Source organism: Canis lupus, chromosome 1 (assembly GCF_003254725.2).
Source record: "Canis lupus dingo isolate Sandy chromosome 1, ASM325472v2, whole genome shotgun sequence".
In the NCBI taxonomy this organism is placed as follows: domain Eukaryota; kingdom Metazoa; phylum Chordata; class Mammalia; order Carnivora; family Canidae; genus Canis; species Canis lupus.
The window spans coordinates 37,819,682-37,844,887 of NC_064243.1; the positions used below are offsets into that span (position 1 = coordinate 37,819,682).

At 37.1% G+C, this 25,206-nt stretch overlaps 1 protein-coding gene across 3 annotated transcripts in view; it reads left to right on the forward strand.

Annotated features, from left to right (window-relative positions):
- The window catches only part of ADGB (androglobin), a 161,532-nt gene that overhangs the window by 79,269 nt on the left and 57,057 nt on the right, over positions 1–25,206 (forward strand). For all 3 annotated transcript variants that reach the window (XM_025422508.3, XM_025422506.3, XM_025422507.3), the window contains exons 14-23: positions 1,838–1,871; positions 2,745–2,928; positions 3,690–3,753; positions 5,818–5,920; positions 8,505–8,646; positions 11,478–11,592; positions 15,301–15,468; positions 20,498–20,633; positions 21,255–21,392; positions 23,108–23,201. In XM_025422508.3, coding sequence (XP_025278293.1) covers positions 1,838–1,871; positions 2,745–2,928; positions 3,690–3,753; positions 5,818–5,920; positions 8,505–8,646; positions 11,478–11,592; positions 15,301–15,468; positions 20,498–20,633; positions 21,255–21,392; positions 23,108–23,201 — 1,178 coding nt within the window. The remainder of the gene's footprint in view (positions 1–1,837; positions 1,872–2,744; positions 2,929–3,689; positions 3,754–5,817; positions 5,921–8,504; positions 8,647–11,477; positions 11,593–15,300; positions 15,469–20,497; positions 20,634–21,254; positions 21,393–23,107; positions 23,202–25,206) is intronic.

Here is a 25,206-nt window from a genome sequence, read left to right on the forward strand (position 1 = left end):
GCACAAGACTTCCGATTTCTCCATATCCTCACCAACATTAACTCCTGCTTTTATTTTATAAGAGTAGCCATCGTAACGGGTATGAAATTATATCTCATTATACTTTTGATCTTCATGTCCCTAATGATTAGTGATGTTGAGCATCTTTTCATATGCTTGATGGTCACCTGTATATCTTCTTTGGATAAATATCTAAGACCTTTGCACATTTTTAAATTGGTTTATTTGGTTTTTGTTGTTCCTATTGTTGATGCTACCCTTTTATCAGATACATGATTTACAAATATTTTCTCCTATGCTGTAGGTGGCATTTTCACTGTATTAGATTTGTCCTTTGATGCACAGAATTTTTTTATTTTGATGTAGTCCAATTTATCTATTTTTACATTTGTTGTTGTTGTTGTTTAGTGTCATATCCAACAAATCACTGCCAAATCCAAAGTCATGAAGCTTTCTCCAATGTTTTCTTTTAAAATATTTACAGAGTTAATATCTTTGTCTTTTGTGTCAACTTTGTCATCCAGACTTTCTGTTGAGTTTATTTCACTTTCCTATTTTTAGTTTCTAAGAGCTCTCATTAAGACTCCATCCTTCATTGTCTGGTGATACTTTGTTACACATATATATCTAAGGAATTCATGGCATTAAAGAGCTGCTGATTGGAAGTGGCTTTATAGAAATGATAAGCTTGTCAGCTGGCAGGATAATTAATTTAGGATAATTGGGGATAAATGAGCTTCATCTGGGGGTAGGATTAGCTCCAAATGTAGATTCCTTGATGTTTTTCCCTGGCTTTGGTCAGTTTCTCCAGTTAGGAGTCCTCTAATCTCCCTCCTGGGGTAGAATGGGTCACAGAGTTTGGTATACATTTATCCATCAGTGTTACAGAAGCCAAGCAGCACAAAGGAGCTGAAAGTCTCAAAGTTTAGCATGTGGACTTTCACTTAATTCCTCTCCTCTCTGCATAGTAGCTTTTTTTGTTTCCCACGGTACCTGTGAACCCAGATCTGGAGATTTCTCATTTAATTTCTCCTCATGAAGCAATTTCTAGTGTTCTGTTTAAGCAGAAGAAGGCTAGATGCTAAACCAGAAAGGATTAGGGCAAAGTAGGGATTTATCTGTTCCTTAATCATTCCTATATTTTGATATGGGTCCATGTATCATTCTCTTCTTCTCAGATGCCTGCTAATTATTTCTGGGGCCCTAAGTCATGGATGGGCTTGCTTCTCACTTGCTTCTCAGTTAGCTTTGCTCTGTTATCACCTACCTTTACATCACCCAAAATATTGTTGCTATCATCAATCATTTGTCTGTATGAGTTTGTACATTTTACTTTTACACATATTTTAATTGTGTTCCAGAGAAAGCAGAGTTGCACAAAGCAAAATCAACTTAATTTCCCTGTTAAAATTTGGAAGAACCATTTTTATAATTTGAAATCCACCTTTCTAGATTCTGTATATTACTTGCTAATTATAATCTCATTATATTCAGTCCATAACAATGCCGGGTGCTTCATACCAAGTAGAATAACTACTTAAGGATACTATTGTTTTAGTTTAACTTTTAAGACTCAATCGTTTAATAAACTCTCATGTTCTAATGTTTTAATGTCACAACTTTAAACCCTCAGCCAATTATTTAATTAAATTCACATCGTTGAACTTTAAGGTTAAAAACAAATTTCTGCTTTATCATGTTTTAGTAACATTTGCAGAAATCTGTTTCTTCAATGATTAAAAGAAAGTATTGACTTAAAAACATTGGTGCTTTAGATAGCTAACATATTTTGCTGAATTTATAAATGGTTTCTTAATGTGTTCCTTTCACTTCACAGAGTAATATTCTTTCACAAGTTATCCTTGGAAAAGGTAAATTAATAATCTTCTCATGACTTCTATTAACATCAAAGCACAAAGGGACCTCTGCTTCTTGACAGCTCTTAGCTCTCCCTTCTCTTGGCTCTCAGGGGCCTCCTCTGATGTGTTAAATTTAATCTACTCTGGGCTAGAAAAATCAGATAATCTCACTTGTCAAATTCATGCTTAAAGTCCAAATAAAAGATGATCTGATTAAGGGCTCACAAGTACAGTTCGTGTGTTTTAATACATGCATGTGATGATCAAAGCATGGAAACCATTGCCAATTCCCCAGTTCCTAAACAAAGATTTGGCCAATCCTCAAATCCAAAAAAACGAGTTTTGTGGCATGTGCACATGTAACATTATAATTCAAGAAGCCTCTAAGACCTTCATGACATTATTTGATCAACCTAAGATAAAATGCAGAATCACTAACCGTGGGGAGCAGTTCAATGGCTTCTTGAAATATATTTATTGCAATAGCTCTCCAAGGTTCTACCTTCTTCTGGTGCATGAGCCATTCCCTCTTATACGAATATGTCTGCCTAGAGCAGGTGTTAAGTACCTAACCTAGCTAATTTCTGCTAGAACTTTATAATCTGTAAAGAATGGGCACGCAAATTTGTGAGAGCGATTTCAAATTTTGAACACTATGCCATTTAAGTTAGGATTAAATTCTTCCAAGTGTATGAAAATGTGTCTCTGCATGGATCTCCCCATATATGAGGCTTGCATGTAAAGGATTGCCTCAGGAAACTTTTTTTTCTTTATTCAAAAATAGACTTCACTATGCAAGCTCTGCTCTATAATTTCCCATATCTCAGGAACTCCCTATTTAACAACATAGGTGCAATTGACATTTTTGTTTCCTGCTATGCACAGACGAACTGATGGAACTTGGGCTGAATGACGGAGCCCATCAGGGTGAAGGATATAGTTTGGAAAGAGATTTGGTCAGCCAGACAACAGCAACACAGGAGAAATCACAGGAGGAGTTTGCAACAATAAATAATAGTGTTTCTAAAGAAATATGGTTGGATTTTGAAGACTTTTGTGTATGCTTTCAGTAAGTATAAATATTTTGTGTCCATTAGTTATAGTAGATATGTAAACCATTAATTTTTAGCTATCATTCAAAAAAGTTAAAGCAATATTAGTCTGGTGTTGATCTAATATCAAACAAAAATGTTAGAAAAATAGGTGAGTTGATTGTCCACAGAATATTAAGAGCCAGATCTCAGGCCAGTTTCAGCTCACCCTCAGACACTTATTTGTTGATCAGAATAAAGATAGTTTATTCACTGAGAGGGATCATGTTTGTCTCTTTTGGACAACTAATTCAATGCAGTTTTTATTATTTTTTGTCCAGCTTAACTGACATAATTTATAAATAAAATTATAAGATATTTAAAATGTACATGGTGATGAAATGATATACATTGTGAAAGATTCTCCCTATCGAGTTAACACATCCAACACCTCACACATTTACCAATTTGGAGGGTGGAGGCAGACACACGTAAGTTCTACTCTCTGTAAATTTCAGTGATACAATCCAGTATTAAGTATAGTCACCCTGCTATCCATTAGATCCTCGGAACTTATTCAGCTTATAACTGGACATTTGCACCCATTTACCAGTGTCTTCCCATTTCCCCCACTCCCAGCCCTTGGCAACCACTTTTCTTCTAGGTTGTTACTATTTTTAAAATTTTTCGTCTGTCTTTACCTCTGCCTGTAATTATTTGATTCTAAGAAACTTATTAACATATAGTACTGGTCTGTTGCATATGACAATGGTAACCTGTTATAAATAATGTTTTTCAGGAACATATATATTTTTCACAAGCCAAGTTCATATTGCTTTAACTTTCAAAAAACAGAATTCAAGGTAAATATATTATGATCTCTTCTCTTTTCCTTCTTTTATGTAAATTTTTTATTAAATCATGCCAGTGGAAAACACCTTCAAATCTATCAAGCATTTCTAAATTCGTAATTATATTAAACAAAACAAAATCAATTCTTTTTTTTTTTTATGATAGTCACACACACAGAGAGAGAGAGAGAGAGGCAGAGACATAGGCAGAAGGAGAAGCAGGCTCCATGCACCAGGAGCCCGACGTGGGATTCGATCTCGGGTCTCCAGGATCACGCCCTGGGCCAAAGGCAGGCGCTAAACCATTGTGCCACCCATGGATCCCCCAAAATCAATTCTTAATTCCTTACACAGCCAATAAGCAAAATTCTGCTACCTCATATCTCCAAGTGTGATTCATCTGATTATGTTCAATCCTGAGCTTCATTGTATAAATTCACATTAAAAATGTTTGATTTATGAATAACTGAAGCACAAATAAATTCATTATATTTGATTTCAATTAGCATCTATTGAATTACATGCTATTCCTAAGACAAAAGCACATTTCTATGCTCTCTACCCCTTTCTGCTCCATTGGTGCTCAGTATGTAGGTGGGGCAGGGGACACCCAGAGGTGCCCTGTGCAGACACTAGACCAGGGTACCTCCCTGTGACCTCCAGGGTCATACTGTCCCCAAATTCTCAGACTCTCAAAAATAGCAGCAGATGAGCTCTGTGCAGAAACTCCTCCTCTGGCATGCACACTGGGCTGGCAACCCTCAGCTTCCTTCATAATTTTAGAGAGTGAATACTTGAGTGCTTGAAACAACCATCTTTATAACCAACATGTGGCAGCTAAAAGGAAACAAAAAAGATAAATGACAAATGCTTACTATTGAAAAATATTGGGGGAAGCAATCATTTAAAACATATTTATGTTGTCTGGAGCATTTCTAGCAATCTTGTCATACTTGATTAAATAACAAGGTTGCATTTTTCACAGTATCACTAGAGGTTTTTGTATCATATTTTAATTGTTTATTTAAATATTGTGTAAAATGATATGAAAGCTCTTAATGTATAATAGCAATGAAATTAATTTAACACACTTACCCTATGCCATCAGTCATTGAAACAGCAAGCAGTTGAGAGACAATAAAAGTACAATAGTTTCAAAGACCAGCCCTGTTGCTGGCCAATAGACAGACCTACTTTTGAGTCTCAGCTTTGCTACTTGCAAGCTCTGTGACCTTTCGCAGATTACTTATTCTCTTTGTGTTTCAGTTTCTTCATCCATGATTATAGATGTTAACAGTACCCATACAGGATGGATTGAGTTCATGTTCATGTAACCCTTATGTGGCTGTCCTTTAAGGGTAGTTCTGGTTTTACTCAGTACTCTCCTGCACCTTCAAAACAAAAATCCAGTCTGGTACATTAATGTGCAATGGCTAGGGCAGCCACGGTGGCTCGGCAGTTTAGCGCCGCCTTCAGCACAGGGTGTGATACTGGAGACCCAGGATCCAGTCCCACGTTGGGCTCCCTGCATGGAGCCTGCTTCTCCCTCTGCCTGTGCCTGTGCCTCTCTCTCTCTCTCTCGATTAAATAAATAAAATCTTTAAACAAATGTGCAATGGCTATATTTCTGAAACTCTTGTAAAAAAAGGGAAGAAAGTGTTTATATCACATACTGCCCTATAAAATACCTTAACACAACCCCATTAGACATTTCCATTCTCTGCCAAAGTTATCAGGAACCTGCATTCTCAGAGCACTGCTCAGCCATCAGCCCAGTCTCCTCCATTTGTTATTTCTGGAACAAGCATACTCCTTTACTTTGTTCATGAAGAGTTTTGACTCTCTCTGACAGAGCAGTCAGTTTCACACAGATCCTATAGACCCAGCTTCCATAGACTATTGCCAACATTTACCCAGCATGATTTTCTTTATATCATTAAAACTGTAAAGTACTTATTGTGGTGTCTAGAGCACAGTAGGTCCTCTATAAATGAGGTATTGTATTATTATTAAAGTGGCAAATACAGCATTGATAGACTAAATATTAAGTTCAATGATTCACCTGATTTCTTGCAGTTCTCAGATGAACGTGTATCCTACTATTTATTTGTGGATAGTCTAAAACCTATTGAACTACTGGTTTCCTTTTCTGCATTGGTACGATGGGGAGAATCTGGAGGTAAGTGAGATATGAGAAAATTATAGTCTTAAGCCCAGCTTACTTTCATTCAGTCTAGGGGAAATACAAGATTTTTTTTTCTTTTTGAAATACAAGATTTTAAAGCTCTGGATAGGAAACTATTTCCTCTCCAAAGTCTCTACAAGAGTCACCCTTATACCACCTTCTATGATGCTCTTGCTTCTCAGATATCATTGGTGATGCTCCCTCTTGCCACCTCTGCCTCTCCTTGTTCAGTCCTGTGTTTATGTCTCTGGCATGACTAGTCTCTCTGTGTTTCTTTCTACCTCTATACGTCATCATCTTGGGTCTTTTAAAATCTATTGAAAAACATACATTCTTTCTTACCTGTGCATACATACACCTTACCTGTGTGCATCAGAGTAGCTGAATGCAACTGGAGGAAAAATAATCCTGTCAGCTAGCCCCACTTTCAACTGAGGGCTACACATTTCAAAGGGGCCCCTAAGTATGGCCATGCACATGGTTCCCTGGTTCATGCACTGCCCGCTCTTGTCCTCATGGATGACTATCTCAAACCTCCAGATTTCCCCAACCGTTGCTCTCATCCTCTTGCATTTTCAGGGGATGACCTTACTGCTATCTTCACTGGACAGATAGACAAAAATCAGGAATGACCCACCTCATCTTCCCATAAGGAGCTCTTCACAATTCTAGTCACCTTCCCTCTTGCTCTCATGGATGGACTGTTCTTGCTTCTCTCTGAGACCAGCCCCTTGAACATATGCATAAAACACCATTCTCTGGCCTGTTTTGTTAAAGTTAAATCTGTTTATTTATTTATTTATTTATTTATTTATTTATTTATTTTTAATTTTTTTAATTTTTATTTATTTATGATAGTCACAGAGAGAGAGAGAGAGAGAGAGAGAGAGAGAGGCAGAGACACAGGCAGAGGGAGAAGCAGGCTCCATGCACCGGGAGCCCAATGTGGGATTCGATCCCGGGTCTCCAGGATCGTGCCCTGGGCCAACGGCAGGCGCCAAACTGCTGCGCCACCCAGGGATCCCAAATCTGTTTATTTAAAAACAGATCAAGAAACATTTTTTTCTTATCAGTCTATAGTTTTACCTATGGTTTGTTTTCAATCTTACCTGTAGTTTTATTTTTAATTAAGATAAACTTGGCTAAACAGATCACATTATCCATTTTAAAGAAAATATGGGGCAGCCCGGGTGACTCAGCAGCTTAGGCCACCTTCATCCCAGGGTGTGATCCTGAAGACCCGGGATCAAGTCCCACATCGGGCTTCCTGCATGGAGCCTGCTTCTCCCTCTGCCTGTGTCTCTGCCTCTCTCTCTCTCTGTGTCTCTCATGACTAAATAAATAAAATCTTTAAAAATATGCATAATTGAAAAGTTTTCTTTATTTTTGGTAAATAAAATTCAAAATATTACCTCCTATTTTAGATGAAATAAATATTTTTACTGGATTTCCCAAGATCAATCATGTTTATCCTATGTGATCAAAGAAAAGCTATGGCTCTTATAGAAAAAGCAAAGCGTAAACAGCAAAATCCAATTATCTATAATTCAAATTTATATTACCTGGCACTGTGGAGGTACCATAAATATTTGCTGAATGCTTACTATTAAACGTACTACCAACTTTGATCACAGGGACTATGATTTTCCACCCAGTTATAGCCAATGTTTTGAATGGTATCTAGTGTATAGTAGTAGACAATAAATATTTGTTGAGTAAACTTGCCAAACTTAATAGTGTAAGCTTAGTATATATACTAATAACTCCTAAGCCACAGCATGTCCTAAAACACTATAGTTAATGACACTGTATTGTATATTTGAAAGTGGCTAAGAGAGTAAATCTTAAAGATTCTCATTAAAAGAAAAAAATTGTAATTGTGTGTAGTAATGGGTGTTAACTAAATTTTCATGGTAATCATTTTAAAATATATGCAAATACCAAATCATTATATGGTACACCTAAAATTAATACAATAACGTGTCGGTTTTGTCTCAATTTTTTTTTTAATTTAAAAAGTGTTTTGGTCTTAGCTACTGATGAAGAATAGTCTATGTTCTTTATTCATTTTAAGAGGAACATATAATGTTAAAATTAAATTTTTGTTCATTATTTGCTATTTCTACACATAGAGCTGAGAGTTAAAAGTAAAAACGTAGATTAAACAATGGGATATTTCCACATTGCTTTGTCACTATCTTAGGAAAATCTATTATCCCATGTGTGGTGCTTTTCTTCCTTAAAACTGCATCTCTAGGGGCATTGTGATTTGTGCTCAGATGATTAAAGTGATGGGTTACTCCTATGAGACAGTCTTGTCTGTCCTCTTACTAACTCTTCTGTTCCTTGTTTCTTTATGTGACGGATTATTCTGAGGAGGAAAATAGGACAGAGAGGAAGACTTGAGTCTCACTTCAGTATTATTCCCAATAATTATTTACCCAGAGTATTTTCTCCAGGTTTTACGAGTATTTTCAGAAAACATCTAATTCCTGATATTATTATTATCATTACTAAAATGTTGTGAAGGCCAGCTAAACTTTCAAAGTTAAATTTTAACATTTTTCCCTCTTCCTAGCTTTAACAAAAGACAGCCCCCACATAGAGCCTGGATTGCTTACAGCTGAATCAGTTTCTTGGAAATCTCTGAAACCACGGGAACTTGTTAGGAAGATTCATACATATGCTACCAAGGCTACAGTGGTTCGCCTGCCTGTTGGGTACGGAGTGACTTTATTTTTCCCATATGAAGAATTTTTTGAAGCCTTGTAAACCATTGGCTACTACATACAATATGGGATTTAAGATATTGTCTCCTAAAGTGATTTTGTAAGAAACAGATCTGTTATTAAGATTCTTCAGAAAAATAATTCTATGAACAAATACATTGAAGAAATGCTGTTCAGTGAATCTTCTTTCGGGAGATTCAGAATTGTCAAAGTTCGATAATTTCTTATGAAAGAATATGGTTTAAATCAGCATTGCCGGGAATCCCTGGGTGGCTCAGTGGTTTAGCGTCTGCCTTACGCCCAGGGCGTGATCCTGGAGTCCCGGGATCGAGTCCCACGTCAGGCTCCCTGCATGCCTCTCTCTCTATGTCTTTCATGAATAAATAAATAAAATCTTTAAAAAATAAAATAAAATAAATCAGCATTGCCTAAAATTAATGTATTAAACAATCTTTTTGTTTTCTTGTAAATCTTATATTCCTTGGCAAGAAGCACTATGATATTTAAAAACAAATGGAGAAACATAGCATTTTTTCCCCTATGGTTTCTATTTTTTTAACCTGTGGTTTGTTTTTAATCTTACCTGTAGATTTATTTTTAATTAAGATTAACTTGGCTAAGCAGATCATGTTTTTCATTTTAAAGAAAATATGCATAATCAAAAAGGTTTTTTGATTTTAATAAATAAAATTCAAAATAGTACCTCCTGTTTCAGATGAAATAAATATTTTTGCTGGATTTCCCAAGACCAATCATGTTATTCCTATGTAATCAATGAAAAGCTATGGCTCTTAAAGAAAAAGCAAAGCCCACAGCAAAATCAAAGGCTGAAATAATGTGTGGCAAGCATCCAGTATTCCTAGAAAACATTAAATCTTAGAACTTCTTCAATATTTCTCACATCAAAAAAAAAATATTTCTCACATCTACCCTAGAGAGATAGGGCCAGATAGGGTTTTCCAGGCGCAGCCAACACTGCTGCATCACACAGACCTCGAGCTTCTGATAAGACGGCTGGTTGGTGCTGGGCCCAACCCATGAAGGTTGGGAAGAGGCAGCAGGAATTTGTTAAAGGCAGCTGTTCCAGGCTCTTCCGTGTTTTTGCTGGCCAAATAAAGTATTTTGAGCACCACAATGGAGGAAATCCGGTCAGCCAAATGCAGAGCTCAGACTTCACTAAGGGCTTTTCTTCAGCTTTTACTTGAATGTTGACATAGAATAGATACCTGGATGGAGAACTCCTGGTTGTCCTACTGCCTGCTCTGCCTTGCACTGTGGTTATCAATTTTGCTGACATCAAATGTAGGCAGGTACTAGTAGTAGGCTCACAACGTTTGACCTCGACTGGTTTTTCTTTTTTTTTTTTTTTTTTAATTTTTATTTATTTATGATAGTCACACACAGATAGAGAGAGAGAGGCAGAGACACAGGCAGAGGGAGAAGCAGGCTCCATGCACCGGGAGCCCGACGTGGGATTCGATCCCGGGTCTCCAGGATCGCGCCCTGGGCCAAAGGCAGGTGCCAAACCGCTGCGCCACCCAGGGATCCCTCGACTGGTTTTTCTAAGTTATTTTGTACATTTTTCAGCAGCGAAACCAAACTGGGTCTTCAGCTTTATCCCCATTTCTTATACGGGAAGAGCCTTTATACAACTGGACACATTTTGGTTTTTCCTCATTGAGAATTTTAACCCTTTTGTATTCTTTCTACAATAATTTGTAAACATATTTATTTTTACTTTTTTTCTTTTTTGTTTTTTTACTTTTCAGGCCGAATATTTTATACTGCACTTATTTGTCAAAATAAAGATTCTCACTTAAAAAAAAAAATAAGGCCCTATTTTTTTTTTTCTTTTGCAAACATCTTTATTAATCTTGTATAAAAATAAGGTCCATGGAGAGTTCCCGGAGCTAAGGGTGGAGCACGAGGTTGCACTTTATAAGTTAAAGGCCAGGCTCCGGCTGAGGCTAAGTATGGCTATTAGAGGGTGAAGGGTGCTGCAAGCAGCATTTGGGGGAGCAGCCGGCGATGCTGCACCTCCACCACGCCCCTTCGCCCCCCCCATCCCCACACCCACCACCTGGGGTGGGCCCATCTCAGAAGGTGGCAGCGCCAGAGGGGGTCGCCCAGGCCCAGCCGAGCTGAGGGCCACCTTCCTTGGCATAGAGAGATTATCCCAGAAGTCATTATTTTGAGTACCCCTCCATCAAGACAACCAAGAACAGGGAATAATAAAGATATACATATATATATATATATATATATATATATATGTATATCTTTCTATCTACGTGTTTCCCCACAGTATCTAACCTATCAGCATGAATGTTTTGTTTTGAACATATGCTAAGTGCTATGTAACTGAGGGGAAATGAATGTCCCTGCTCTAAATGATACCACAACCTGATAGAAGAGACACAAACAACATACATAAAATTATGCATTTGTGAGGAAATGACTATGAAATGACTCTGAAATCTATAAAGCCCTGTAGCACCATGAATTATTGTTGTAGGGAAAAATCGGGACTTAGTCTCCTGCAATGTGACTGCAGTGTATGGGAAGATACCTCCATCATGTGTAAGTTTGTCATTCAGTGTAACCATTTTATGTCCTATATAAGTAATACAATAATATTCCATGATCTCTGATGATTCTTTCAGAGTGCTAATTCAAAGGTCTTTATCCTGTCTGTGTTAAAGAATTCAACTCTCACTAACCTTTGACTTCATTTGAGCATAAATTGTCACCAAACAACTAATAGAGGCAAGGACTACAACAAAGGTGCCCATTGGTCCTCATATATTTTCCATTGTCTTTAGGAGACATATGCTGCTTTTCACCGCATACTCCCCCATAGGGCATTCCATACACCTCTGCAGCATGGTGACTTTTGTCATTGGAGATGAAGATGTTGTACTACCCAACTTTGAGCCAGTAAGTATGCAAGCAACTGTGATTCTTTTTTTATATGTGCCTTATTTTCAAAGATTTTTTTTATTTTCAGATTTTGATCTAAGTCATATTCCTGTTTTTTATTCAACTTGTCCATGTTTTTACTTTTTAAAACTAATAAGTTTTCTATAAGAAATTCTATAAGTATTCTATAAGAAATTCCCCCAAGTGACATGTACAATAAATAAGTTAAACTCTGCAGGGATACAAATAAAATAAATTTAGTTTTCTCCAACAACTGCCTCTGCTCTGTGGAATCCCCTTTCACATCTGTTAGAATCTCAGTTAAGTCTCCTAGCATATTGGTCTTTGGGAATAGAGGATCAGTACAGTCCTTTTCATTACAGTTTAAAATGTGGTATCATATGGTCCTTTTACCCCTTCCTTGTCCTAAGGAATTTGGAGTGTTTGGGATTCGGGGAAAGAGGATCCATGGAAAATTCTGTCATTCTTGTTTATCTCCTCTTCTCTTGGCCTCTTCTTAGTGTCTCTTGCTCCTCTGTTCTGACAGGGTCTGAAGGAAGAAGCAAGGTAAATAGTCCCAGCATCTCCCCTGAGGCCCTGTCTTGGTTTTAGATGTCATCCACAAGACATCTTCTTTAGATATGTGGGCCTCTGCCTTTTTGGAGGCCAGTTTGCATGGGGCATTCCCACTACACAGTTCAGTTTTACACCTCCTCCAAACCCATCTCCATGTAGCACAGCCTCATATTAAAAAGGCAGGATCCTCTTAGCCAGTCAGTAAATCTCTGGGTTAATATAGCAACAAGATGGCTCAGGAACAGCTCTCTTTGCTAATGTTGCTGTGGCCCAGAAATGCTCAGTCATGGATTCTTACCTCTTCAGACAGTGGTTGTGCAGGATTCCCCATGACTGCCTCCTCTCTGCTGTGCTGTTTCTCACCAGTCCTCTCCCTCCTGCTCAATAGAAGGAAGATCAGTAAGCCCACCTTATAAGTACATGTCTCTTATTCCCTTAATTATATTTATCCTGATTATTTTAAATTCTTGTTTTATCTTTTCTTCATTTTCTTTAAAAAAAAATTCTGCTTTAGGTAGTATGGATTATCCAGTTTGCTTCTTTCTTTTTTTTTTTTTTTTTTTTTTAATTTTTATTTATGATAGTCACAGAGAGAGAAAGAGGCAGAGACACAGGCAGAGGGAGAAGCAGGCTCCATGCACCGGGAGCCCGACGTGGGATTCGATCCCGGGTCTCCAGGATCGCGCCCTGGGCCAAAGGCAGGCGCCAAACCGCTGCGCCACCCAGGGATCCCCAGTTTGCTTCTTTCTTTAGGTGACTTGACTTCATAGGTGTCTACTTACTTTGGTCTGTGAACTCATCTTTCCCTGGGGTTATCAATTCCTCCATCTTGTAAAAATGATTGAGGCTGGGGTGCAGGGGTAACTCAGTGGTTGAGAGTCTGCCTTTGGCTCAGGTCGTAATCCCAGGGTTTTGGGATTGAGTTTTGCATGGGGCTCCCTGCAGGGAGCCTACTTTTCACTCTGCCTATGTCTCTGCCTCTCTCTCTCTTTCAAGAATAAATAAATAAAATCTTGAAAAAAAAAATCCTTGAGGCTGAAAGTCAGACCCTATTATTCTTCAGTCCTAATGAAGAAGCAAGAGGAGAAAAACTAGTCCAAGAGCAGAGAGACTCAAGCTCCTCAGAGCTGTACGTGATCACTTTCAGAGTTGCTGCTTGACCAGACAACTTTTCTGGTCATGGTTTCACCTCAGAGAGAAACACCATTGAGAGAGGCTTTTTCTAGGCTTTGGGAGGTTGAGAAGAAGGTCATAGAATGGTAAATGCATTAAGGGGACAAGTCAGTTGCATCTGTCTTCATTAGCTCACCCCAGCAGGGAATCTGTACTATTTACACATAGCTGCTGGGCCATTCCTCAAAATTTCTGCAGGGAACCAAGGAGCAATGATGACGCCATAGTGCTCCCTAGGAAAGGAGCAAAAACAGTTTTACAAAGTTTTGTTCCAACTTCACCCTCTTAAATGCTGTCTCAAAGCACCCTCTGCTCTGGGCAGCCACTCCTCTATCCATTAATTACCTACCACACACCAACCAAAATAACCTACAAATTCCTCAGGGTTCTTTTTCTCCCTTTCTCTCTCTTTCTCCCCACCACCCCCCACTGACTCTCTTTTTGGTTTTGACCTACAGATTTGCAATTTGATATCCAATTTCTTTTTTTTCACCAGTTTTATTGAGGTAAAGTAGGCAAATTAAATTTTAAGTTATATAAACTGGACATTGTAGTGATTTGATATACATAAACATTGTAAAAGGATCCCTACCATCTAGTTATTAATAATTAACATAACTATCACCTCACATACTTACCTTTTTTTTTTCTTGGTGACAGCGTTTTTTTGGTAACATTTGAGTTCTATTCCCTTAACTGTATTGTATAATACAGTGCTATCAACTATAGTCACTATGGTTTACATTTAGATCTTCAGACCTTATTCATCTTATTGTTGAAGGTGTATATCTTCTCACTAACCTTTCCTTATTTTTCCCACGCCCAAGTCCCTGACAACCATTCTACTTGTTTTTGAGTTTGTTTATGTGTTTGTTTTTAAATATTCCACATATAAATGATATCATGCAATACTTGTTTTTCTCTGTATGGTTTATTTTACTTAATGCCTTCAAAGTCCATCCATCTATATTGTAACAAATGGTAGGACTTCCTTTCTTCTCATGGTTAAATAATATTCCATTTTGTGTGTATGTATGCATGTATATATATATATATATATACACATTATGTATATATATGTATATATTCAATATATACACACATACATACATACACACTACAACTTCTTTATCCATTCATCCACTGGTGGATACTTAGGTTGTTCCCATGTCCTGGCAAATGAGTATAATCCTGCAATGAATATGGGGGTACAGCTATCTCTAATGTCCTATTTTCATTTCCTTTGGCTATATACCCAAAAGTAAGATTGCTAGATTAGATGATAGCTCTGTTTTTTATTTTTAAAGATTTTTATTTATTTATTCACAGAGAGAGAGAGAAGCAGAGACACAGGCAGAGGGAGAAGCAGGCTCCATGCAGGGAGCCCGACATGGGACTCGATCCCGGGTCTCTAGGATCATGCCCTGGGCTTGAAGGCAGAGCTAAACCTCTGAGCCACCCGGGCTGCCCTCTGTTTTATATTTTTTGAGGAACTTCCATACTGTTTTCGGTATCCCTGTCTCCTTTTTTGCTTTTATTGTTTCCTCAGAGTCAATAGCAGTCCCAGAAGCAGGAGGGAGCCAGTTCACTTTCTTGTCTTTGTAATCTTTATCATTGTCTCCCTGAACTCTTCACTATCAGCTCTCCACTCCTACTAACTTTTGTCAAACTAATTCCTAGACACCCTTCAGAACTAAGTCTGGGTATTAATACTGTAGAGGAATTTCCCCTGGCTCCCAATGTGAACTAGGTGTTCTTTCCATGTGTTTCCACTGCAGCAGGAATCATATCCCTTGTTTTATATTGTTGAGATCACAGCCCCTAGCAAAATGCCTTGATCAAGCAAACACTTCATAAAGAACTATTGAATCAACTATATAGAAGTTTAATATATTAACAGAAATTAAATTTTTGTCAGCTTAATTAGACTTAAATTTTTAAAAAAGTGAATCTGGCTGCTATGTTTTGTCCTCACAGGAGAGCTACCGATTTACAGAGCAGTCTTTAACAATTTTGAAAGCTGTTGGAAATGTGATTGTTAACTTCAGAGATAAGGGTAAACTGTCTGTGGCTCTGAAGGATTTACAAACAGCTCACTACCCTATACCCCTCCAGAATAAAGAACTAACTGCACAGCACTTCAGGGTAAGCATGTTCAAGTTATGATGTTCCTAGAAGGATAATTTCTGTTTGAAAAAAATATATATCTTATATTAGGTAATCCCCAAAATTTAACCATTAAAAAGACTTACATACACTTCAAAGAGAAGGAGAAAGAACTTGAATTGCAAGTTTTCTAAAGTGATATCTAAGAAAAGGGGAGATAAAGTGTCTCTTCCTTTATTTTCCATAGAGAGAACTAAGCCTTGCTTTTGAAATTTGTATCTGCTCACCTAGAGCATGAGTAATCTACAAGAAATACCTGCCATGATTTATTCTTCAACCAATCTGATTGCCTCCCTTAAGTGAACTCTGTTATCCATTCTTCAAGGTGAGGCTCTAGATAGCTTAAGATGGTGTTCACAAGCTCTAAAAATAAGCAAATAATTAAATCATCATATGACAAGAAGGCTCTGGTCTCCACTGCTACAGCTGGCCCTCAGGCCATAGCTGGTATTCAACATCTCTCTCCTCTACCAGCCATTTTAGATTTCCCCTTCTTCCAACCAAAGCTTCAGTTGTTCTTGTTGCCTGGTGGGTGACCTAAACCTTCAATCCTGATGAGCACAACACCTTGATTGCCTTACTCTTTCTAGGCCATGATTAATCATTCACTGCTGAAGCACCAGGAAGTGTCTCAGCAAATTCAGGCATGATTCTTCCTGTCCCATCATGCAGCAGAAACCCTAGTACCTCATGACAATCAGGGTAAATTCTCCCCCCACACCAATTATATTAGTTTCTTTTTTTTTCCTATTTGTATACCAGAATGAGGAGCTCAAAGCAACCAGGGATATATCATAACTTAGGTTTACTGTAAATCATACTGTGTTCCCAGATGGAAACATTCCTTGACATCCATCCCCAGGAATTAGGTCCTCCAATTTAGCAAACTACCTTTTGGGACAGAGAACACTGATTATTGCAAATGGACCACTGGAAATAATGGTGAGAGATATCCATCCTACTTCCAATTTTTGAATCCTAGGCCTGTATGACTTAGCTTTTACAGATACAACACTGCATGTTGGTTTCTGGTTCTGTTCATATATACTGTGCCCCAGAAGATACTGTGTCAGTTCTGTCAGGTGTCATCTTCAGGTTGGCCTCTTAAATGAGGATTTTATATGCCATTCCAATTTACCAGGAATTCTAGCAATTATTTTTTTAAGTTTTTAAAAAATATTTTATTTATTTATTCATGAGAGACACACACAGAGAGAGGCAGAGACCCAGGCAGAGGGAGAAGCAGGCTCCATGCAGGGAGCCTGATGTGGGACTTGATCCCTGGATGCAGGATCATGTCCTGAACTGAAGGCAGACACTCACCACTAAGCTACCCATGCATCACCCCCCCTCCTTTTTTAAAAAAAGATTTTATTTACTTATTTAAGAGAGAGAGAGAGAGAGAGAGAGAGAGGGAGAGAGAGAAAGGACAAGCACAAGCATGGGAAGGGGCAGAGGGAGAAGTAGATTCCCCACTGAGCAGGGAGTCTGATGGAGGCTCAATCTAGGACCCTGGGATCATGACATGATCCAAAGGCAAATACTTAACTGACTGAACCACCCAGGTGCCCCTTTATCAATTGTGTCTATGGTATATATTAGGACCATTGAATCCCAGACATTCTCCAGTGGTTAAGTCTTTTCTGTATAATGCGACCCTTGGTCCAAGGGAGTGTTAGGCTGAATATGATGTTTGTAAATCAGATTTTCTGTAACCCCTTGGATAATGATGCTGGCAGAGGCATCAAGGAAAGAGAAAGCAAACTTGTACTTGAGGTATGTGTCAATGCTAGTGAGGACAAATCACTACCCCTCCTTGAAAGAAGCCCACCAACATAAACTTGCCACCAAGTGGCTGACTGGAATCCCCAGAGGATGATATCATATTAAAGTTTCTGCTACTGACAGCTAAGCCTGGGTGAAAGAGCCCAAACTATTGGAACCCTTCATAATTCCTGTCCTTGCCACCCTGTTTACTTATGCATGAGTCTGTTGTCCCTAGGCCAGATCTAATATGTAAGGTACCTTTGTGCATTGCATAAAAAGGAGCTATTTTGGCCGTGAAATACTTTTATATTTTTAAATATTTTTATACTTTTTAAAAAAGATTTTATTTATTTATTCATGAGAGACACACACAGAGAGAGAGAGAGAGGCAGAGACACAGGCAGAGGGAGAAGCAGGCTCCATGTAGGAGCCTGATGTGGGACTTGATCCCAGGTCTCCAGGATCACACCCTGAGCTGAAGGCAGGCACTAAACCGCTGAGCCACCTGGGCTGCCCTATACTTTTATATTACATAGTTATGTGACATTTCTTCAGAGCTACATCCCATACATTGATAGATTCCAAATTTGTCATAAATCCAGATGGATCTAGTGCAGCATACTATAAATATCCCATAGATAAGGATTCTTTCACTAGAAAATAACATTAATGTGTTTTCTTGGAGCTCTTTCATTAGCATGTTTACAACAGAATTGGACCAGGTGATCTTTTTTTGTTTCCTGGGATGCTCAAATCTCTTACAGATCTTTCTCTTGCTTTGGATCCCACTTAAAGCTGATGGCCTTCTAAGTCACTCAATAAGTGCATTAGAATAATATTCCCCAAAGCAAAATATACTATCACCAACTCCGGGGAAGACTATTAAGTATTGGTATCTTTTTTTAGTTGCAGTGTCTTATGTTTTACATTTGAGAGGATATCCCAGCATGCCTAGTCCTCTGGATCCCTAAAATCTCCACTGATGTGGTGAATCCATGCATCTGTTGCAGGGATTAATACCCACTCTCTAGCATGCATGTGTGTTAATCAGGAAGTCAGAGTAATGGCCCCTTTCTGCTCACAGGTCTGAGTTCACTGCTGTCATCAACAGTCACATGTAACCCAGAGTGATGTAACATCAACATGATCAAGGACTCTGAGCACTTAAATGTAACACAGAGTAGGAAAATTAACGTAATCATATATTTTTCTTATTTTTATCTTAGATGTTGAAACATTTTACTAACATGTCACAAAACACATCTAACTGATTAAAGTCATAACAAGGAGCTGGATGTGTTAATTTATTGTAAGGATATAGGGAAATCTTGACACCTAAAGATAGGAACGACTCAGTGAGGAACTTCAAAGAGGGGATAAACAGCTCTTAGAACTTATCTTCTTCATTTTCTTTTTCTCCTTATAGACTCCTAAGTTCATATCATGGAAAAACTGACTCCTGACTTATATCAATTTCCCATATGAGGCCAGCTTAGAAATTCTTGATCCTGATTTCAAGTTATTCAACCAAAGTAATGATTTGCTCAGCTTGGGTTAGGTGGTTGCTTGCAGTTTTACTCACCATTGTTAGCTAATGGGGCAGTTACAAATACAGATTATGAGATTAGATCCCTGTCTAAACATATGGGGAGGGGTGAGGAATAGTCAGAAGATGTGCACTAAGCAGAAAGTACAATGGTCATATGCCTTTGAAGGGCACTGGATTTCACCATTCTAGGATGCACATTTGTTTTCACACTTTAACATCAGAAGGAAGTCAGAGTGTGTCTTTTAATTGGTGATTCTTTACAATCATTGTTGGCCAGGTGGCCTTCAGGATTCTCTGCACACACATGGACTTGTTCATAGGGTTCGTATTGTCACTGCTTCAAAAGAAATATGTATATAGTTTGACAAATGCCTCGTCTTTGTGGGAGAGAATTAAATGACATTATAGAGCCTCTCAAACATGAAAGGACGGGGATTTTCCCTACACTGGGCTGACACCACCCTATCCCCCCCAGGGCACAGGGACAGAGAGAAGAAGAGCAAGTAGCTGGTTAAAAATCACCTTAAGTGATGCCCCTGGCACCTTACATCATCCACCAAGCACATTACTCCCTTTGGACAAATAAATAACTAAAAGTAAGATAGCAGCAATGTGCTGAGACTTGGTCATTATTTTAGTGGTATGACTGGATAAATGGAATCCCTCAGTGTTTCAAGATAAAAACCATGAAAAAACTTGGAATAAGGAATATGTGTTCTGGTTCTAATCTAAGAACCTTCCATGTGTCCTCTTTGGTAGGATCAGGAATGAGCCAGCACCAGCACCTACTGAATAGGGGTGGTGGCTTGAGCAGCACCCCAGGGATGAAAGAGCACACTTCAGGCCATGAAGCATCTTCAAAGCTTGACAACACAAATGACAAAATTATATAGGAAAATACAGATATTAAGTCTTTTCAGAAAGTGATTTGCAAGAGTAAGAGTTTGAATATGAATGTTTTCAGAATACTTAACCAGCTTATGTAGCTTATTTTATTTTTTCATGTATGTTTAAGTGTGTTGTATGATGAAAAAGCTCTGTCTAAATAAACCCCAAAGAGCTTTTTCAGTGGGAAGTAAATACTCATAGATGAAAATAAGAAAGTGATAAAAAAGTATAAATAGTGTATTTTCTTTTTGGTAACACATGAGACAATAGTGTGTTTTATGGTGGATGGCATTTTAGAACCAATGAAATAAAGAATTTAACTTGCGTTAGCATAAAGCCATATTTTTCATCTCACTCTATCTCTTCAACCAGTTATATTCTGATTGAGCATATATTATAAACATTGTTGTAGTGGTTAACTTTTATTAATTTAGAAATAGGAAGATGAGAAATAATTCTGGTCTCCTGCTGGGTGAGTGAGACTTTGAGGTCTTCTGTTATATCATGCATCTGAGAAATATGCATTTTTATTTTTAGAGTATCTAAAGGTCTTTAGAGCTTCTCTGTTCAGGTAATGTTGTTTTCTTGGTTTAAAAAATGTACTAACGTTGGGCAGCCCCGGTGGCGCAGCGGTTTAGCGCCGCCTGAAGCCCCGGGCGTGATCTGGAGACCCTGGATCGAGTCCCACATCAGGCTCTCTACATGGAGCCTGCTTCTCCCTCTGCCTGTGTCTCTGCCTCTCTCTCTCTCTCTCTCTGCATCTCTATGAATAAAAAAATAAAAAATGTATTTTATCTTTTTCAGGTTTTTCACATTTCTTTATGGCGCTTATTGAAAAAAGTTCAAATAACAAAACCTCCTCCCAACTTTAAATTTGCATTTCGTGCTCTGGTTTTGGATTTGGAGTTGCTCAATTCTTCCTTAGAAGAGGCTTCTTTAGGTACTGAATAATTTTAGATATTTGTTCAACAAAGGACTTTCTAGCCTTATGTAAGATAAGCAAGCTCAAAGTTTTTGTGGAGTAGGTAGTCTTGGACTATACCAACAGGTGGAGAATTCAAGCTGTGCTCTGGAAAGCCCACAGGCTCCAAGGATCTGCCTGGTGTCCCCAAGTTCACATATTTCTAGGGAAGCCCAGAATATCCCTGTTTTATTTGTTTTTGCCCTGAAAGACTATGAAAGTCACTAACACTTATGTATGATTTGAGAAATTCTGGGAAGATCTTCAGATCCATGTAACTCCCCTTTATTCCTCTCCATAAGCTCTATTCATGCAGTTTTAACAACTTCTTTCAATTTTGAAGGAAACCCTTTACTACTCTCACAGAAGAATTAATAGTAGCTCACTCAGGTGTGAATATGTAGTGTTTCCTTTCTCCAGAATATTTAAATTCCAAAAAAGGACCACTTGCAGAGCACAATATTAAATATAAAGATAAATCTGTCATAGTGGCACTTTATATGTCAGGGGACTTCAGAAGTTAAAGGCATTGAAAGCTGGGGAAAGGATTAAATACTTTAACTTAACTTTCAGTTCCAAGCTTTGTTTTTTTCTTTCCAGCGGAATGGGTGGATGTTAAATATTGTCTACCAGTAAGTGATAAAGAATATTTTCCTGAGGAGGTAGCAGCTGCAATTAAAATTCAAGCCATGTGGAGAGGGACTTATGTCAGATTGCTTATGAGAGCTAGAATACCAGGTATCATTTTCCAATCATTTATAAGATGAACCTTGTGTATGTAAGGGTGAATATTTGTGTGCTAAAGAAAAGCATTTTGGAATTATTTTACTTTATTATTTGGCTAATTCTTTTTAATTCTATAAATATTGAAATTCCTTGAGGTCAGAATGAGTGTCAGCACACTCACTCTCTGTTCCCAGAATGCTTGGCAGAGTAAGCACACAACAAATTTGTGCTGAAGAAATAATGAATCAGTGAATGATCAGCTATGTTTTCCCAATCTATCATGAGTCTTTAAAAACAGGGAACCAATGTTTCCCTCTATGTATCTCCAATGTCTAGTAGAATGCTACAGCAGTCAGCTTTAGCTAAGTCATGGATATTTTTGCATCTCTAGACCATTTTTCAAAGAAAGAAATGAAGGAATGAGTAAAAGAATGAATGAGTTGAATGAAAGAAGCTTTCATGTGTCCATGTGTCATATATTTAGAAAGCACAGAATGCATTTGAAAGCTATTCTATCTATGAAGTCAAATTATGAGTGCATTTTCTCAAATTATTTTCATATATAAAACTATTTTTGTGAAAAAGTTTTTGTTTTTATCAGCTTCAAATTAAACACTGCAGAAGCAAAAATTATAATCATTTTCATTCTGCAAGTTTTGTTTCATAAGGAAAGTCTTATTTCCAATAAAATTCTTTGAATTCTGTTGGAATTTTTCAAAATTCTTTGAATTTTGTTGTTAAGTGTCTCTTTTTGAAGTAGTTAATGAGAATGATCAAAATGTTTGTCTCAGCAGTGAAAACTCTAGACACACAAATATAAAATAAGTAAACTGCATTGGATAGTTGTGTGATAGAAAAATTTACTGTTGCTTGATTTTGATATTATTCTATTAGAAAAAGTAAATATAGATTTATCAAATTGAATATATATTAAAATATACTTTTTGTTGTCCACATATGCTGTAAAAATTATATTTAAACAATGATTTTTTTAGAAACAAAAACTTGAATAACTTAATAATGTTTTTAATAGTATTTGCATTTCTTTCACTCAGCGCATATTTATTGAATAACTTGTGTGCACAGCATTGTTCTAAATTCTGACTTTATTGAAGTCAGTTAAACTGACAGAGTTTCTGCTTTGATGAATCTTGTGTTCTAGGATGCTAGGCATATGATAGACAAGTAAATATTTTGAGATATCAATTTCAGATACTGGTAAGTACTATGAAGAAATTGAAATAGAGTAAGTAGGGAAAAATTAGTTTCTGGCATATTAAATTTGAGCCACTTACTATGGATTTGTATTTTTCTTACCAAATCATCTACTCCTAAACCAACATGGATTATGGGATTGAGCCATTGGTTTTTAGAAAAATTGGATGAATTGTTTTTTTCTGGCGTAAGAGCTTTCATAAGGAACTTTTGGTGTGATTAAAGATCCCCTGTTGTGAACTCTTTGATGAGAATCTTCAATTAGAACAACACTTTATGATTTTTAAACTGAAGATGAAGGGAAACAGCATAAATTAGTGAACAGAGCTCTCGACCAGAAGTTTATAATTGCTTTATATTTTAAACATGATTTTGCTGTGATCAAAGCCCATGACTTTGGATATCACCTTGTGAATTTCAGCTTCCTTATCTGCAAGGGGAGGGCTTTGAACAAAATGATCTTTCAGGCATCTTATAGTTTTTACGTTGCTATTTTTAATTATTATTTTCAGACACAAAGGAAAATTCCAGTGTTGCAGATACTCTTCAAAAAGTTTGGGCTATATTGGAACTGAATATAGAACAGTATGCAATTTCTCTCTTAAGGTAAAGTAGTATAGTGAAATTTCTTATTGCAGTGTCTTGGTATCCTTCAAGTTCCTTTCACGTGCTACCACATTCACTGACTTTTCCTAGTCACTGCAGCTAGAAATACACTGCTTCTGAACTCCCACAATATTTTATCTGAAACATTTCTATGGTACTTATTAATTTGATTGAACTAAAATTCTAAGCCAAAAACCTCTGAGAAGCAGAGCAAAATTCATTGAAGTCTTATAGTGCTGAGGTGACCAAGGTCAGAGTTTAGGACCCGCTAGGGGAGGGGATTCCAGCAAACATGATTGTCAGTTGAATCCCTGGAGGGTAACTCTAGAATCAGGGGTAAACTGGAAGTAGATTGAGCATTAGCAAAACTGACCTGTAGCCACAAACCATGTCTGAGAGATAGGATAATCTGAACAAAACTAAGAGAAGCTATAAATCATAAATTACATATGTATATATACACACAGATAAGTAAAAGATGCAGAACCTCTGGGGATGTTGGAGTTGGAAGATAAAATCTCAAAACATAACTAATGGAAATGCCAAAGAAAATAAAGAATAAGGAGAAAACAGATCAAAAGTTTAGATTAAGAAAACACAGTCAAAGGGAAATTTTAACATAAGTGAAGATTTTAACAACTGAAATTAAATAGTGGGTTTAACAGCAGATTAAGTCATAACATAAGAAGAGATTGGTGAACATGGAGGTAGATCAGTAGAAAAGTATCCATACTGAAGTATAGGAGAAAATGAGTGGGAAATCAGAAAGCAGCCTAAGGGCTATATGGAATACACTCAGAAAGTCCAATATTATCATTATACCCTCAGACTGTAAAAAAGATAACTGAAAACTTTCCAAAACTGGTAAAATACATCAACTTATGTTTTCAGGAGACTGCATACAAACTCCATGAGGAAAAGATAAAAAGAAAAGTACACCTAGGTTCATTGCCATCAAACTACAAAAAAAAAAAAAAAAAAAAAAAAAAAAAAAAAAAAAAAAAAAACAAAGGCCAAAATAAAAACCTTCTAGGCCCTCAGAAAAAAATAATGCATATTATCTTCAAAGGGCAATCAATAAATAGCTACACATAGGAGTAAATTCATGAGGCATAATGTAGAAGTTGGGTATAAGGTTTTAAAAAGTTCTAAGGTTATAGCATTATTTCAGAAATGGTAAAAGTAATAATTTAGATGAAACTCTAACTGGGAAGGTATCCTTTTTAGCAAAATATTCACAAACTGGTTAGTGAATTTAGGAAGAAATAAGATTAATCTCACAAATCTTTTAGAGAACAGAACCGATTCATAATCTTGATTTAAAAAATTCAACAAGAGCAATAAGAAAATGAAATTGAAAACCAGTCACCTACTTGAAATCACAAACCAAGCACCTTTTAGATAGATGCCAAAAATATGTAATAAAATATTAGCAACTGAAAATTGGAATTAAATAAAAAAGATAATGCCTTGTAATCAAGTGGGTCTCCCATTCCCAATTGTGGTTTAGCATTGGAAAATTTGCCATTTTAATTCAGTACATTAACAGGGAAAAGGAACAAATCATTTGGTCTTCCAGATAGATTCTGAAAAAAGCATTTGACATAATTTAACAAAAATTCAAAATTAATTTGTTTTTGTTTTTAGAAAATTTGGACTAGAGAAATCTTTCATTAATATGTTTTTGGTATCCAGTATTTTCAAAACTTACTACAAACATGATTAGTGGTGAATTTTGAAAGCTTTTTCTTAAGTTTAGAAATGAGACAAAAATGTCTACCTGACAGCTTCCATTCACAATAATCCTGGAATAAGAGGAGGCGGTGCAGGATGGAGGAAGAGCAGGGTCCCCAAGTCACCTGTCCCCACCAACTTGCCTAGATAACTTTCAAATCATCCTGAAAACCTCCGAATTCAGCCTGAGATTTAAAGAGAGAACAGCTAGAATGCCTACAGTGAGAAGAGTTCGGGCTTCTATCAAGGTAGGAAGACGGAAAAAAATAAA